This window comes from Bombus flavifrons, chromosome 2 (assembly GCF_040668555.2).
Source record: "Bombus flavifrons isolate JBK064 chromosome 2, iyBomFlav1_principal, whole genome shotgun sequence".
NCBI classification, from domain to species: domain Eukaryota; kingdom Metazoa; phylum Arthropoda; class Insecta; order Hymenoptera; family Apidae; genus Bombus; species Bombus flavifrons.
In genome coordinates this window covers 15,469,226-15,487,496 of record NC_138443.1, presented here as the reverse complement: position 1 = coordinate 15,487,496, position 18,271 = coordinate 15,469,226, and the positions used below count along the sequence as shown (strand labels likewise).

Here is an 18,271-nt window from a genome sequence, read left to right as displayed (position 1 = left end):
CATTTAAAAATGTCCAGAGAATTAATCAATGTAACTGTGAATTTTTTAGGAAACCGTTATTTTTACGAACATAAATAAAGAAGTGGATTCTAAACTCATTTATTTATTGTCCATTATAACGGCTATTTTACGTTGAATATTTTGTATGCTTTTACACATCGTGTACACTCTATGTATTTTTCTATCTCAATGTATAAATATGCACGCTCTAATTATACATTACACACGAGTTTAAATAAGTTACAGCTTTGCTTCGTACTAATTCGTAACAACGTTTATTGCATTAATTAAACGTTTCCAACATCACATCCATAGAAATCTCTTTTTCCTGTATCTCACAGTATACAGTTTCCTGTATCTCAAGAATTTTGAGAAAGACGAACAAATTTCAGCGAGGAAAAAAATTCCAGTTCTCGACGCTACAGCTTCGTCGAAGTGTATTCACGAGGCCGTGAATCTTCATTCACGCGGCTCGACAAAATACGAGGCAGCCTGGCGTGACCGCATCCACGCGAAATTTCATAATGCACTATACTTCATAATTTTCACAGGGAAAGTAATAGTTTAGTGCTCTTGCGATCGTACATTTTATATACGCAAACTCGGTCTTCTTTTTCTTTCTTTACATCACCACGAAGGCGGGAAGAAATTAGAAGCACCACGAGATCGTTCCAGTCGAAGTCGAGAAAAGCAGTTCGTAGGTTACCAGGCGTTTGATCGGAACGCGATTGGTCTCCATTTGGTTCCAGCTCGTCAACGAAACGACTTTTTTCCGCTAGCCTCTTGGCTCGTGGCATCACAGGCAAGTCAACTCTCTCCCTTTTATTCCTACATTTTTCCTAGTCGTAAAATTGTAACGAACCGGTAATCCCCCTCTCTCTCTTCCTGTCTCTCCAAACTCCTCCTTGGATATATATATATATATTGGTCTCTCTCTGTTGCACTGTGTCCAGACCACGGTAGGTCCTTACCACGGGTGTATGGCTTGCTCGAATTCCCTTTGACGTAAATTCCGTGCATTACCGACGCTGACGAGCGAGAGACGCTAACTTCATTGTTGTTTCAAAGGCTCTCCTCTGGCTGGTTTCCTCCGCGTCCCTCGCCAACGGCATGTTCCTCTTTCATGCGCTACTCCTCATCCATAGGTGGGCGGTCCAGATATAGGGCAAACGGTCCAGAGAAAGAAGGAGGGAGAGAGGCAGAGGAAGGAGAGATAGAGAGAGATAGAGAGAAAGAGACGCTTCGTGGTGGTTACCAAAGAGTAGAGGGGAAAGGGGGTTGACAGTGGTAATAGTGGCGAGTACGGAGGAGGTAACGAAAGGGATGGGAAGAGGTAAAGCGGCGTAAAAGAAGCCTCCTCCACTTCAAAGCGGAGATCTCTGTTCTCTCGACGTAACGGCCCACGTGGTTGACATGCTCTTTTCATGATAATCGAGTTCCTGGTAATACGATCGGTAACGTTCACTACTGATCACGCGAACCTACTTTGGAGAGCGCTACGCTTGCATCGCTTCTGACACGTAACCGTGTCGCGTTCTCGAAAAGGGGTGAGAGATCAATTCTCACAGGCATCGATCGGGTGAAAGTATTTCGGGGGCAATGGGGCTCGATTTCCGACGATCGATGAATAGAACACTTGCAATGATGGAAGCTTGTAAGCGGCGAGGGGAATCGTGATTACAAGCTTGGTTTCAGTCTGCCAATTTGGTATTATACTCGATGTGTCTTTAATGGTGTAGTATTAACGAGGCATGTTACGCAATACGTAATTGCGTATTAAATCGTTTTGATATCATCATTCGTTGAATTTTAATTTTTCTGTTTTTATATCGATACGTATTGGACGTGAATACGTCCGAAAAATTACGCAAATTAGTTGTAACGATGTCGAAGGTTGGATCAATTGTAAGTTCGAAAAAGTCCAAGACTGTTGAAACAATATTTATTGAACGTAAAATTCGAGCACACGCTGCTAAATTACTCAATTAGATTTGATGAATGAATTTTTAATAAGAAATCGATTAATTCTTAACTAATTTCTTAGAACGCTTGGTTGTTTCAATCGAGGTATCACTTGTAATTACAAGTTCGATAATTATCGAAGAGCTAAAATTTGTAAACTGTTTGTTGTTCAATATAGCGACACTTGAATCGATTGGTATTTTTAATTAATTTTATGCCAGTCGAAGTGGGACGCAATTATTAAAATCAAATTCTAGAGCAATCAAATATATCGATAATCAAAATCAGAGGTAAAACAGTAAAATTTATTAATTCCATACAAATTGCTTGGTTAATAAATTAATTAATTCAAAATTAATATTCTAATTATATAGTTTTTTCTAGACGAAAATAAAAGCCGTTGTTTATTTTACATACATTTGTAATGGAACGAGGTCACGGATTCTAGACGTCACGTCGTATCAATTTATTAAATTTCCTCCCTGGTAGAATGGCAAGCGTGATGCATTTCCATGCTAATTAGACCGCGTGAATTTTCACGGAAGCGATAAAGTTTCGAGACGCAGAAAATGAATCTTCGAGAATGACCTAATTTGCTTTGTGCCCGACCAAGGTTGATAGTTCCGCGAAAAGTGAATTTATACGTATGCATAGACCTATTGAAAGCCCCCTCATTTGCAATTCCGATCGAAACTGCACCGCAACTTTCCATGTAATTTTCCTTTGTGCAGTCCAAGTCGAAATGAAGCCGAGTATGTGGAATTTGGTAATTGAGATCGAGCGAGTCGAATCGAATGGAATACCGTACGTACGAATATATGCTGTTGCGCATTTACGTGTTTCTGCATACGAAAATTACGTAACTTAAAGTAGCTATTCGATCGAGTACGTTTTCCCAAGTGGTATTCGTTAAATTTAAAAAACGACGCGAAATTTACATAGGTAATTGGAAGAACATCATTTCTGAAGAGATTTTGAAAAAACGAGATTTTCCTAAAAAGGTGAATTTAATCCTGCTATGAGCCCCCAACTTGTAATATTGCCCCGGTTTCCACTATGGAAAGGTCTAAGAGATAAATGAACATTCCTTACGTACCGCCCAATTGTAGTTCCGCTGAGGCTTGTGCAGTGTCACCCTCCGCTCGTCTGACGATACACTGATACATTCCACGATCTTCTCTGCTGATACCGTTCAGCCTCAATAATTCTGATTGTCTGCCGGAGCCTGGCAGCTGACGACCATCCTTGTACCAGGTAACAAAGTGTGGTCCAGCTTGTGGATGCGTGCTGACCTCGCATCTAAATTCGGCATTACCTCCTAAATGGACGCTTAACAACGGTGGCGTCACTTCGATGTGTAGCGGGGCTGTCACGATGAGCCTGAAGAACGATTATTTACTTTTTAACATTGGTTTATTTCTACCAAGTGCAGGTTTCATTAAGAACTTAATCAAAGACATCTTTTATTTTATCATTTAATTGGTCATGAATTTTAAATCGCAAACGTTTTAGTAATCTTATCGAAATATCAACGCTTTATGCTTTCCTTACCTTACTTTCTTTGTAATAAAGTACCGGACGAAATAAAGGCGTTAATAATTTCTTTGTAATAAATCATCAAGATATTATTTGTAAAGTTAAATATGTAGATAGAGTATTTGCAGGGAGTCCACGGTCTATGAGCATAATTACCAGAAGCAAAGCTTTAATTAGTCGATTAAATAAGTTTCTTGCATTCTCTGTATAAAAGAAGATAGAAATGTTAAAAATTTAACGCAATAGATATTTTAAACGTTCTCCAAAAACTTATTGATCTAATTTCAAATCCTTAAACTTTTGTATAGTAGGAAACGCGCTAATTTCGAAATAAACTTTTCTGGAAATAATATATTTATTCTTTTCACTTTCGTATAGATATCAATGATTAGGATATAATTTACTAATTATTGAATTTCTTTCTTGATTTATTACTATTTATATGAAATCTATCATTTATTCCTTACCGAATTTCTGCGCTAGCCTCGCCACCAGGATTGGACGCAGAACAACGATAAATACCGCTATCTTCTAACGTCACAGCTTCGAGGGCCAGAACAGACCCGAGCAATCTGGTCCTTGGTCCAGAGAGTACCAGCATTGGCTCGGAACCGGTTTGTGCGTACCATCTGGAAATTGAATCGTAGATGGAACATTAAACCTTAAATGATCGAACCACTGTTTGTGTAAGCAATATTTTACTCTTGAAATAATCCAACGGTGCTATGAAACATAACGGAAGATTTAGAGATCATAAAGCTTAAAAACACTTTCTACTTGCAATTATGATTCATTAAAATCGTTCTTGATGTTATGTTTCAATTATGTCTTTATTATAGTACTTTCTCTATAAAGTATTATAAAGTTATACAGTCTAGTCCAACTTATGTTTGTTAAACATGTATGAAATTAATATAACTTCTTAATATATCCTCTTCTACGAAAATTTTTAATAAATCTCTAGATTTATTTAAGATTCAAAGTAGGACTATACTCAGATATCTTATTATAATAGAATGGGTTTTGTAATCGCTGAATTTTACCCCCAAGACTATAATCGTATATATGTACATACATATAGTATTATATCCGTATATTGCACATCTTTGCTTCCCTTTTATAGCTTTAAGCTTCTTAACGTCGTAATTACAGAATTAATATTACTATCATCTTAATTATAGATTTAGTACTACTATCATCTTAATAATAATCACCGTTAATTAAAATCTTCGTCGTTGTACAAAATCTAGTTCCCCTTTATACAACCCTCGTATTAGCAAATACTTAGCTATTCAGAAAATTATTGAAACACGTGAAAACCAATTTTTATATTACGATTCTTTACAATACGATTAAAACGAAATCAAACGCGTATTTACGAGATTCATTCCACTCGTTATTACTTATCATTTTCATTTCGCGCTATCCACAATAACATATTATTTCTCTAATTTATATCTCATGCGAAATTATCCAAAGTACCAATTAAAAATTCCATCGAATCGACCAGCAAACAATCGTGAAAATTCAGCCGACGATAAATTCCCTCGTAATCTCGATTAATTCAAACGTCATTCTACTCACTCGGCAACATAATATATCATCCAATTACATTAACTGAATCCATTGAAATCTCTTTATCGGCGTACAATTTGCGAAATTCTAGCCGAACATTCCGTTGAAAATTTGCCGGCAGCCGCGCAGAAATCCTTTGTAGCATTCGCACGAAAATGGGTCCTGGCAGCATTCCATTCTGTTCCCGTTCTCGCACGCGAATTCCGGTAAAAATTTTCAAACGTAGCGTCGCGCGGACCGAACATTTCGAAGCTAACGCGGTTTGCATGATTGCAAGTTAATGCGACTTCCCCTGCCACTTCGGAACTTCCTTTTTTCCGGTAAAGACTCGAGGAATAATTTTTCATCGGAAGGCAAAGCGCTCGCGCATCAGGCAAAGGGCTGGTTGGTGGAACCGAGGCGCTTCAATTTCACTGGCTTTCGGGCACGACGACCTAGAAACGACATCCAGTCGCATCCACAGTGAGCATTTATCCCGGAGATTCGGTGCTTTCTTTCATCCTCACCAACGTCTTGACAGTTTTCGATCGAAGCACGTTCGTCGGTTCGAACCACTTCCACAGATCCCCTGCTCTGTTTTTCGTTTCTTTTCCTCTCCTCACTTTCCCCGATCCTCTTCATCTTCGCCTTTTTCGTCCTCTCTATACCTCACCTAACCCCCTTTGTTTTTTGTAGATCGTCCAGGAACATCGTATCTTGTATCTTTGTTCGTTCTTGGATTTCTTGATACGTAAGGGAGCTGACTTCCTTCGGGAATTTTAGTTGGTAGTTCTAGGGGAAGTTACCCGAGGTAAAAAGGTAAGAAGTTAGAGTTCAAACTCGTCTAGTAGATCAGTTCTTCGATTCTTTCGAGAGCGTCAAGATAGCTGAGTTAAGTTAAAGGTGTATTTTATTTGGACTTTGCGACTTTCTGTGAAGTATTTCTCTCTCCTTCTCTCTCTCTCTCTCTCTCTCTCTCTCTCTAGGAAAAGGGAATTACGTTTGTAGCGCGATCAGTTTCATGGTAAATACGTGCTATCTCGACTCGCACATGGTCTGACTGCAGGTAAATTGCAGCAAGTTTGTTGTTAGAAACCGAGCGTTTCTAGTTTCGATTGATTGCTCCTGCTTACGTCGTGTTTTGGAATAATGGATGGTGTAGGAGTGTGCTAATTTATAAGATGAATGTATGGTCAGCCACGTGTTAGAATACATACAGCCACATGTTACATGTATGTATAGTCTACTAAAACAATATTTCTTTACGGAATCCTACACAAATCTTCATAATATGATACAATGTAACATAATATAATGAATGAAACGAGAGTTACTAAATTTCTGGAATTTCTTCTAATTACACGAGTCCTGAAAAACATTAATTAGTCTACTGAACATTACATCGTAGCCTCACTTTAAGTTATTGGATGTATTACTATTGGAAACAACTTTTAAAGAAGATACAATCCCTTTTCTTAATAATTTTCTTCAAATTTTTCGCTTCATCGCCAATTTCCTCGCTTACTGGCAATTGTTTTCTAAAAGATGGTCCTTAATTCTTAGTCAAACGTGCTGCCACTCTATGTACGATCCTTATAATCGTTACAACTGTTCTTCTTCTTATTATTAGCATCATTGTCGTCGTTAATAAAATAAATTATCTAAACGTACAGCTTCAATCGCTAAAACTAAATCCATTGCCTCGTTATTACAAGATAGAACACAACGCGTTAAAAATGGTTTCACTCATAAATCTGTAGCCAAGCCTAAATCACGCGATAAAACCAGTTCACCTCGTTATTTCAGTCGAATGGATTGGTATCGGTGAAGCATGTAAGTACTGTTCAAGCATATCGTTCGCAAAATGTCTTGGCACGCCATGCTGGCTAGCGCTATCGTCAATAAATTTTCATCTCTCCAGATGTTTCTTGTCCGATGCATGCATCTGCCCGTGGTCCTGGGTCGAGGAAAAGGAGATCCAGAAATTCCAAGAGAGAAGGAAAGAGAACGAGGAGAAAAACTTTGTAGAGCAGAAGGCTCCTCGAAGACCCGGTGAGCGACATGGAGAGTTTCCGATTGTGCTCCGTTCGCGAAGCTTCACGTTCGAGTGCTTCCACTTTTCCTCGATCAAAGTCCTGCCCAGTCCTTATTTCTTTACTTACCTTATATCTCGAATATTCCTGCCTCCGATTCTCCTTTTCCTGTCTCTGACTGTCTTTTCGTTCATCCTTGTTTCGATCCACCTTTCGACGCTGAAAAACGTGGCTCGTAGTTTTCTTTTAGATTAAAGAGCCAGATTAGAACGTGCGTTGTTTTTTCTGCTTCTTTTGTACGTTACGCTTTTATCGCCTTTCCATTGGCATGAAAGAATTTTCTCTGTACCTGAGCTTTCAGACGTATGTCTTCAACCTCAGTAGTTCTTCGGCGAGGGCAAATGTATATGTCGATCGTAGTTGATTTTCACAGTTGTACGTTGATTTATCGTTTTTTTAAAAATTGATAAAGGTGGAGAACCCAAACGGTGGATACACAGAGATTTATCGTATCACACAGAGATTAAAAGGTCGTATTCCGAAGGATTACGTCTATACACAGTCCTCGAAGGATCGATGAATTTTCATATCTTGCATCGTGACGGTAATCGTATCACTAGGAAAAACTATACCCCTCGGTGAACGCTCGATTTACGCGAGAATTCGTGTTTCCGTTTTATGGATGCTTCGTTTCCCGCTGCTTTGAACTCGCAACGACCAATGCCCCGCAATTACAGCGTTAAATTCATTTATATCGTTTGTAATAATAATTGTAACATTAAATTTACCATGCAACACGCCATCGGTTTTCGATTACGCGTAATTATTCCCATGATTATTTGGGATGTATTATGATTTAATTTATATTTGCCAAACATTCACGAACAAAGACTGTACATAGATAGCTCGATCAATTGAGCTGCGTCTTTCGTTCCATAAATAGCCTTTCGCCGCAACTTCGTTCGCGTGGACTATTAATATACAGAACAATTTTTAAACGGATGAACTTTTACGAATGAAATACCTGCATATTTTTCATACCAACAGTTAGATTGTTCTCCGTGGTAAAAAATATTAAATTATCAAATGGTTGGATTTCGGAACAAATACGACGTGAATAATAACCATCGTAGCTTGACAACTCGAACGCCAGTTATTTCTCAGCTTCTAGAAAACGGATCGAGATGGAACATATTCCATTTTCTTTCCCGGATACTAAGATATGGAACAGAGAAAATCCCAGCAAAACTTGTTCGATAGTTCTTACATGATGCGAGTATAAGCAGACAAACAAACAGACAGACAAAAATTGAAAGAACTAGTCTTCTGGACACAATAGCTTATGAACTGTTCCTGGATAACTGTTTCTCTGTTATTCAATATACAGACACGATCCTTCTACTGTTTTATTATTATTATACAGGGTGGTTGGTAACTGGTGGTACAAGCGGAAAGGGGGTGATTCTACACGAAACAAGAAGTCGAAAATATAGAATAAAAATTAAAAAAAATTTTTTTTTTTTTTAATTTTTCCATCGAAACAACGATCTACAGTGAGATCCGTTATAACGTACCGCACGCGTACCGAGTGAAAATTCAAAGTCGATTTTCTCGAAAACAAAGCCTCAAACGAAAAATTTTTATTCTATATTTTCGACTTCTTTTTTCACCCCTTTTCCGCTTTTACCACCAGTTACCAACCACCCTGTATATAGATTGCTAGATGGAGAATTTCTGGCACTTTGGACGCACGTCGGTGTATACCTACATGTTTTGATTTTCGACATTTTTACTGTTTAATTTGCCTTTCGTGAGTATAAAATATTGTTTCCTTAATAGTAAAGATATTTCTATATTTGATTTTCATAAATCGTATTGAATAATTTAGGAAATACGAAGTAAAGAACCAAAGTCTTGCTCGATATTCGTACGTTGACTAGTAGAATGAGTCCTTCGCGACAGACACAGTAGTATTAACGTATCTTTAGTTTCTAGAGCGTCGGAAAAATTGTACGATCTTTGTTACGTACAACTGGCTGTAACGAAGAGGATAAAAAGAAAGACTATGTTGTATATCGCAATAAAAAAAAGGAAGATTTTTTTTAAAGATGACAAACGGGAGTCATGATTATTGCGATTATACATGTATATATGCTACTTAAATTTCCAAGTATTCTACACATTGCAAATATTAAATGTAAAGTAACAATTTAAATAAACGATATAAGCTTATAATTTAATTTACATGAACTTTATGTATTCACGTTAATGCGATTAAAAAGATTCTGCGTATCTAAACAAAAGTTCGTCGATGTAAAATAAAATTTATACTTTTTATAACAACTCTTCGTAATGAGTAAAGAGCTAAGGTATCTCTATCGAGATAAATGAAAAACTCACCGATATTCAGGAGTAGGGCAGGCCTGTGCTACGCAGACTAACGACGTTGATTCATCTTGCGCGACGTGAACAACGCCAGAGTTTTCAAGAATCACCGGCGGCATCACCCCTCTGTGATCTACAAAAAAGAAAAAAAGGAAAAAAAAGAATCGTTCGAGAGAGGGTCGATTAATGCGGCGGGTAATTGGAAAAAACCTCGGCAATTTCCCGACGATAAGAAAAATCGGCCTGTCCACCGGAGTAAAAATTACTACCTGCTATCCTTACGTTGGCCACGGAACTCACTACCACTTGTCTAGTGAGACGATGCATCGTTCGACATCTGTAGCCGTGTATTTGATCGCTGAACTCCAAGCTGTGGACCAGAAGTTCCCCGGTTGGTAAAAGGTGAAACTTCCCATCTGCAACGCAAATAATGAAAAAGAGGTTTATGCCTTTGTATCATTTATTGTCTCCTATCGTCGTAGTTTCTCGTTACGTTATATTATATATCCGCGTGTTACGCGTACTCTATACACTTTTCATAAATGCGTGAACATGCGTAGCCTAGTTATAATCATTTGCAGCAATAAATTTCAATTTATCAGACACTAAACAACGATATCCATTAATTTCAACGATCTATAACAACGATCGTTCGTAGTAAAACAATTACGATAATTTCAGCTATAGATCGTTCGTCAAATCTAATAAACAAAAGTATCGATTCGTCGAATGAAACTCTCTTTTCAGAAACTGTTGCGAATATTCTCGATACGAAGTATAATATCGGAGTCGCCATACGTTTGGAATTCGCGTCCGAAAGCTTTCATCACGACCAGAACATGACCGGGCTATCGAGTAGACGTTTTGCAATCCGGAAAACGGCGAAGGCTATCTTCCCCGCGGTGTTAAACGCGATTATATCGTCCCCGGAGCAAATAGTTCCACGTTCGGTGAATTATTTAACGCGAGATACGACGATAGTGGGATTCGTGATACGTTGCAGAGCATCCTCTGCGAGACACTCTTTCGCACATGGCAGAAATATAACGAGGAATTTTCTAATCTCCGTATTATTCATAACTGGCGTGCGTGGCGATAATTTGTAATCGGCGTCGACGTTTCTCAATAAACGTGACACGCGGATTCGGAATTACCTTTGATAACTACTCTGTGCCATCGATGAACGAGCTATCGCCAACGTTTCGTGATATTTTCGTCGGTGAACCGGCGAACGGTTTTACCGTAACGATAATTATGCTAATTCCGGGATTTCCAGCGGCCTGTTCTGGATGACTGGCGGAGGTACTACCTCGCCGTTCTTGCCCTGCGCGGCTTAAGCCGGTGCTCGTTCCTTAGATAAGCCCGAGCAACGTTAATGACGGTAGTTATCCTAAACATTCGCAGTCGTTTTACGAAAACCCCTATTCACGTCCGGATATCTTTAACATGGCTTTCGAATATGTGATTATCTTGCACGAAAGAGGTCGTTCATCCATTAGTTCTCGTCTTTCTTTTTATTCCTTTTTCCTTCCACGTTGTCCGGAGCGTTTTTCGCTCCTCGTTTTTATTGAGATATGTACAATTTTATGTGCTAGACGAGATTGGCCGCGTAGTAGTCACACACGTACGTGAATATGAGTGTGTGGAAGTGTGTGTGTGCGCGGCGTCTCGTCTGTTCCGTCGGCAGTGTGGTATGGAAGATGGCGAGACGAAGAAAGTGCTGAGATGCGTGCAAATGTACATCGACGAAGATCTTGGGAATCGTTTATTAAATAAAACTAAAACTATTTTAATATAAATTCTAAGTGTAACCTTAGTGTTGCTTTACTTTTATTTCGCCAATTAAGATCCACAATTCTCAACAGTTTTCATTCTGTTTTTCGTTGCTTCGTTGGAATCTTGCATCGCGAATCGATGAAGATTTTTACAAGTAATCGCGCGTTTCTTATCTCCGTGTTTGTTGGTCCCGCTAACGAAATTTCTAGCCGCGCGTAGTACACGCTACCTCCGTATCCCTATCCAAGATTCTACGTTATTACGTCTACGTTCGAACACAAATTCGGCTACGAGACATTAGCACAGCTAAGACCGACAGAGATAAGCGGTCCTGCTAAATAGCGATTGTCGGCCAAGTCAGCCGGCTTGGATGGGTTATGTAGTTTCGGTATCACACTCGATGCTACTACCTATACCCTGTCCTCTCGGATCTATTCAACGTAGATAGACTGCGTATGTACGTGACCATGTACACGATGTACATACGCGTATGTATGCACGAGACGGAGGAGGCTGCCTCGAATTACGTGCAGTCTGACCATAGCGCTATTAGTAAGATGGATATGTTACGCTTACAGAAATATAGCGACCCATAGATGGGGAACAAAGGCGGCTTAATATTATATAGGCAGCAAGAAATACGGGATTGCTGCTTGTGAGCGAGTTGCTGTAGAGGCGCGAGAGAACGGTTAAATGCGTTGTGAAGTTAAAAACGGTAAGTAATTTGATGAATTGTAACGTTTATTCAAGGGGTGAAAAGATATTCGCGTAACATCTGCGTGGAAATTAATTAGTTGTGGTTGTAGGAAGGTATAAGAGGGATGATCGAATAATTGGTAGAATTTTAATATCAATTAGGTCAACAGAAAGATGTCTATATAACGTCCAAGTATAAATTAATTGTTTCAGGGTATGGAAAGCTAGGAGAAGGATGATCAAACAATTTTTAAAACGTTCGCGTTCACCGTGCATAAAATTAATTGTTTTAGGATATAAGAGATTATAAAAGAAATAGTTTACAGAATTTTAATGTTTATTAGATGGATAAAAAGATACCTGTACTTTGATATTTATTTGATATTTGATATTTATCAAATGCACATACAAAACGGTGAACTATTGAGAAACGCACGAAATAATAATGCCCGTGTCCTGGAAAAATAAAAAAAAAAGAAACGCAATCAAGAGAAATGCAAAGGAAGATCTCTCTTTCAAAGATAAAATATCTGCAATCAAGTTCGAATGATTCATTCAGTTGGCCAGTTACACTGAAATCCCTTTCCTCCTCTGTTTTAATACATCATGTTAACCTTTTTATATTATTTGCTGTTCGAATGCGAGCAATTAATTCGCGCAATTTCCCGTCGATTTCTCTGAAAAACCATCGAAACGAACACTTTCGTTTAATCGACGAATGTTAAATTTGCGCGCTCCATTTACAAACTTTTTCTGTTCTATTCATCGGCACCATTTTCTGTTCGAACGTTTGGATTAAATTACAAACAAAAAGGACAGGAAGGAAAGATAAAAGAAAAGAGAAAGGAAGGACACAAAATGAGAGAAGGAGAAATAAAGAAAATTAACAACACGTTTGCACGCTGAAAACAATGAAACGCGGGACCGTATTGTACCAATACCGTTTTGTCAATGCACGCGCGCACCTCTAACGAGTCGTAAGCATCAACTTTGCAAAAGCATGTAACCTTTTTTGAGAGCCGTGCGTTCAAACAATATCGTTTCACGAAGACGATTCTATCGGCGAGCTCGTACGCGAAGCAATTAAAACTTCTCGCTCGTTTCGCGCGACAATTTCGTGCGTGTTCGCGAATAAACGTTTGACAATCCTCTTTGGAAAAACGTTGGCTTGTCAAAGAATTCGTGACAGTGGACATGGCGGTAATCCTCATGCGACTGTGTCTGCACACGTGTACAGTGTACATGGATGAAATATGTACGTGGAATTAATTGCGGGCTGATCCTGATAGATGTATAGGGATAGATTTAATGGAAACGTACAGGATATAACGTTTATAGGGTCATTCAGAATTAAAGGAGAAAACGCAATGAAAGAAGGCTGGCAAGTTCTTGTTCGAGCTTCTGTACGTTCTTTAACCCGAAGTTGCTGGTTTCTGATATATTATGATAAATGGAGACTGATGATATTTATGCAGATTCATGTTTTTATCAGCATAGTATCCTCGGATATTTTGTGCATCTTTACATATTATGTGCACTTTCCACGTGTTTACTTTCAAAGTTTCTCGTAAATTGGCATAAATAAAGCAGCGACGAATGAAAACGGTTAATTAAAGAGAGCTTTTCAAAGTTGATACGTTGAATAATTGAAGTTTGTGCGGAAAGGTTTTTCATCTGACGGTATAAGGAATCAGGTGGAACGCAAAATATTCTTTAACTGAGAAATAAATCGAATTGTATATACAAGTGAACATTTTTAAAATACCTTCAGTTTGGAAGATAATGCTGTTCCGTAGATCGTGAACTGCGAAATACAGTTACTGGTTTAGCAAAAGCCCGATGCGAACTAATTTTTATCAAACCTGCAGCAAATGTAACAACAATGCGAAAACATTTTTGAAGTAGCGCACATTTATACAAAATTATTTTATTGTATTTAATTTTCGAACGAATTTCTAGAGAATTTTATTGTTTACTTATCAGATCGCATCTTCTGCATGTTTGTATTGTTTCGATTTGTATCGAAAGCATTATGATTCCGGACGGAAAATGGAATTTCCGTCTAGCGAGTTTAGACGAACGACGGAAGCGGAACACAACAGACAAAAGAACTCGGTGAAATTTAATTTCTCGAGAACATTCGGAACGCTGTACACGTTCCTGTCTCGATTCGAATGATATTGTAGATCTTGCACTGGATTTGTTACATTCCTCTTCGCACGGTGTTTACAAAGACCACAAACGTGGGCTGCGTTTGTGACAGGAAGCAATTAAAAGAAACGGAGAGTTTTTCTTTTTAATATATTGCTTTCTATATATTTTTTAAACATATGAGAAGCTAAGTACAATAGTTAGAACAATAATGGACGATTTTATGTTTGCCTTTTAGAGATTATGCAGAAATTCTGCCTGTTCAAGATTATCACGTCGTCTTTTATTATGTACATTATCGAGTAGTCCACTATATTTAATTTTATATTACTTACTATACTTAACTTTACGCTATATATTATGGAAACTCAGAATAGAAGAAAGAAGAACAAAGAAAGCAAAACGAGTGAAAATTTAACGAGATGAAATACGAGTTAAAAGTTAGAAATGAAATATTTAAACAAGAGCATACAGATATAAGTTTCTATTTAGGATTTATTTAAACAAAAATTTGTAGTTTATGTATTATTACTCGATATAATGGTAATCCTAAAAAAGGACGTTATTCGTTAGAACTCGTAATTGCAACAAATAACATTTTCCAGTTAAGATTGTCGATATCCAATTAAATAATTTTATTTTCAATATTATATTTCCTATCGGAAAGTATACTTCGATACAATATTGGTGAATTGGTATCAGAAATAGTCGACACGATACATCGTAAATATGGAGGATCGAAGACATTATTCGCGACACTTTGATCTGTAGCGGTTCCCCTTGGATATTAGCCACTAGGGTGCCTTCCGTCAGAACATCACTTCCAAAGCATGTACTTACTTCCCTATACATATAGTTTCGCGTCTTTCAAATATATTTTCTGCATTCGCTATTAAGTATTTTGCTGTCTAAAATAGATAAACTTTACACCGAATATTATAAAATTTTAAGATCACGGTATCGATGCATTCGACAAAATCTTCATCCTATATTCTCTCTAAGCGACAGCATTTTAGTTCTACTGAAACGTATAATTATAAATCTTTCGACTTGTCCATCAATGTTTAATAAATCCAGAAATGTTGTATTAGAAACCTATAATATGTCGTTGATTAGAGATGAAAGATATCATTACCAATATACTTTACCAAACAAGACACTTTTCTCTAAATATGTTCTAACCAACGAGAGCGAGAAAATTTAATATCCTAACATATCCCTTTCTCTAAATGAATCTTTTATTGGTCGATAAAACTCCTTCTACGTACTCGTCTATTGCAAATACAATAAATTAACGTTTCACTTTTAATTTAATAATAGTTGATGAAGAAGAAGTATTTTGTTCTAGAGCTATTTCGTTTAACAGGCTACATATGTACAATCTGATTCGAAATGAAGCATCGATTTTCGATTAATTTCTATCTCCATCGCGTAAACCAATTTATTTCTACGCCAAATTCTCGCGCAAATGAGACGGATCTATCGACGATAGTCGATCTCTGTAGACGGTTTAATAGCTAAAGCGCGTTATAGATCAGTAGGAATAAAGACAGTATCATTGACAGTCGCTTAATCCATGGCGGTGCCTTCCGCATTTACCCGCACCCCCCAAGTGCTTTCCATCAGTCCCAATTCCCATAATGTCTCTGCTATATGGTCTCCGATTCCGTGAAATAGACGATTCGTTTCGAATGTTTGCATGTCGAAGATATGGGTTTCTAAATAGCTATGCTGATAAGTGCGCTAACAGACAATACGTGAAACGTGCCAAGAATCAAAAGAGATTCGGCAAATTGGTATGCTCAAAGCGTAGGTTACGAAATTTTGTGCCAGTAAATCCTGAGGAATACGAGAATTTGATCTTCCATCTCACCTGTTTTAGATTCTCTGATATAATTAAATTCGTAATATAATCGATGTTTGCTTAAATTTACGTTTTTATCTCGAACCGATCATCGGTAGCTTCTGATGAATCCTATTCTCATTGTTCATACGAATATTTATAAATGGTCGACCTTTTACCTTTTAATTTCATCGAGCTGCATTAACAATGGATTTTGTTCGAAGACACGTTCTTTAAAGTTTCAATTTGCATCGTCGGTCGACTACTCGCTGAAGGCTAATTAACTCTTTCAGAAAATCGATTTAACGAATATGTCATCAGATATAAGGTCACTAAGTTTTAAAGAAACAACATCTTAGAAGTATACAGAGCGCTGATAGTATCGTAAAAAGAAATTTTAACAAGGAAGAGAAAGCATAAGAAGGGAAGAAATTATACCGGAAAGCCGAGTGGGAAGACCAGGAGGTTCGTTAAAAACAAAGCTATATGCAGGGAATTTTATGTATCACGCGATAACAGGGACGGTTCACGGTGTGCCAATATCTTCTCGTTGAGGGCGACGTGTGTTTTTACTGTCGTCTTTTTTCCATGGTCGTATAAAAGTTACGTTATCCTGTCGTTTGTCGCTCGAAAACCAAACGACGATGGTCGTTGGATACCAGCCAGCTCTGTATTTTTTCATCGACTCCCGTTATCGCCGGCGAATATGCTTTTCTCAATGTTCTGCGTAATTATAAAATTTGTCCAAGCACCGAGAGTTGACGTAACGTGGAACGAACTGATTTCAGGATCTACATATGTCGGTCGGACGTTCTTTATTCCTATCGCTCGATACAATGTACTATACTACATTTGATGGTCCTGACAGATGGGCCAGAGCGCGTGTCCATCAAAATCTAAACAAGAAGAAATCTAAACGAAAAGAACAAACCAGACGGAGCACCAAGAGGAAAAATAGGCAAGTAGAAGGGAAATAATTATCAGTGAGATGAGTAAGGTAAATCGAGGAAAGATTGCAAGACCATCCTCAAACGGCATTAACAACGGCGTGTCGCGTCCAATTAAAAGGATTACTAATTAAGCTTACTAATTAATAGCGCGCGAACCGACGTGATATTACGTTTTAATTACCGGGTATCATCTTTTTCAATACGTGTCGTCGCAGCGACAGAATAGTAAGAGAAAGAAGGAGAGAGAGAGAGAGAGAGAGAGAGAGAGAGAGAGAGAGAGAGAGAACAGAGGCTCGGGGAAAAAGCAAGACCAGCCGACGACGTTCTTAAATCCAATTAATTTCTACGACTATTAATGAGCGAGTCGCTCGACCGTTACGAGGTCGATGTCCTCGACGATCTCTCCGCGACCTACAGCAACGCCGCGGGACGGTGATGCAAGATTATTGTGGATATTAAATTTCACTGTACCGGCCGGTTGTACGCCCGTGGCCGGATATTAAATTTTAGTCCTAGTAAGCAATGCCACCAGCCGGCTATTATACCTCGTGCTACCTTCTACCTATGTGAAAATCGCCCCTACAACCTTTGTCATCTCCGCTCTCCTTTCCTATACAGTATCCTCTCTTTCGTCTCAGTGTTTCCCTGTTCTACCGCACGAACGTGGCCGTATAATTCTTCTTGTTTCGTGCTTTGTGCTTCGTACACCTATCGGCTGTGTGTTGCTGCATCTGCGCCAATGGAATGTCTCTTGGGCTTTTATTACCACCTCCTACCACACGAGCGACCGCTACGCGGAATATTACATTTTGGTAGATAGGCGAAATTATCGATTATATGATAGCGCGCTGCTTTTCATATAGAATAATAGCGTTCGGGAGCGGAGACGGCCGCAAACTCAACCAGCGCGGCTATTAGCCGTACATATTCTTCCTGGTGTATACACTCTCGCGCGGCTTTTGAAAGAGAGGATGGTTTTTTTGTTTAGGTAATGGTATCGTCGAGAATGGATTATTGTTAACGCTGATTTCTAATCTAAATTGGAAGAAGAGCGTAGAAGCGTCTGTAGAATGGTACATGGAAGGTTATAGATAAAAAGATAGAATAGCAAAATGTATGGTATATAATTATGTTCCTTTTTCGATAAAACTCAGTATTAATTTTGTCAAAAATCTCTACATGTATTTTAGTAATTGTAGTGAAATGTCTGTAATTAGTCGTTCCAATTTTGTCTGAGTCGGTTTAATTCAATTTTAAAGCTTACAATATTTGAAGTAAAAACTATCTCATTGAATATATCTTCGAGGTATTCCATTATTCTTAATACAAATATTTTACTGTACCGTATGTATAAATCCTTTATCTGTTGATGGATATCATCGAAC

At 38.2% G+C, this 18,271-nt stretch overlaps 1 protein-coding gene across 10 annotated transcripts in view; it reads right to left on the bottom strand.

The window, feature by feature from the left end:
- The window catches only part of Dscam2 (Down syndrome cell adhesion molecule 2), a 122,430-nt gene that overhangs the window by 18,991 nt on the left and 85,168 nt on the right, over positions 1-18,271 (bottom strand). For all 10 annotated transcript variants that reach the window (XM_069129269.1, XM_069129303.1, XM_069129322.1 and 7 more), the window contains exons 4-7: positions 9,740-9,886; positions 9,486-9,603; positions 3,966-4,127; positions 3,059-3,342 (exon numbers count right to left, since the gene is read on the bottom strand). In XM_069129269.1, coding sequence (XP_068985370.1) covers positions 3,059-3,342; positions 3,966-4,127; positions 9,486-9,603; positions 9,740-9,886 — 711 coding nt within the window. The remainder of the gene's footprint in view (positions 1-3,058; positions 3,343-3,965; positions 4,128-9,485; positions 9,604-9,739; positions 9,887-18,271) is intronic.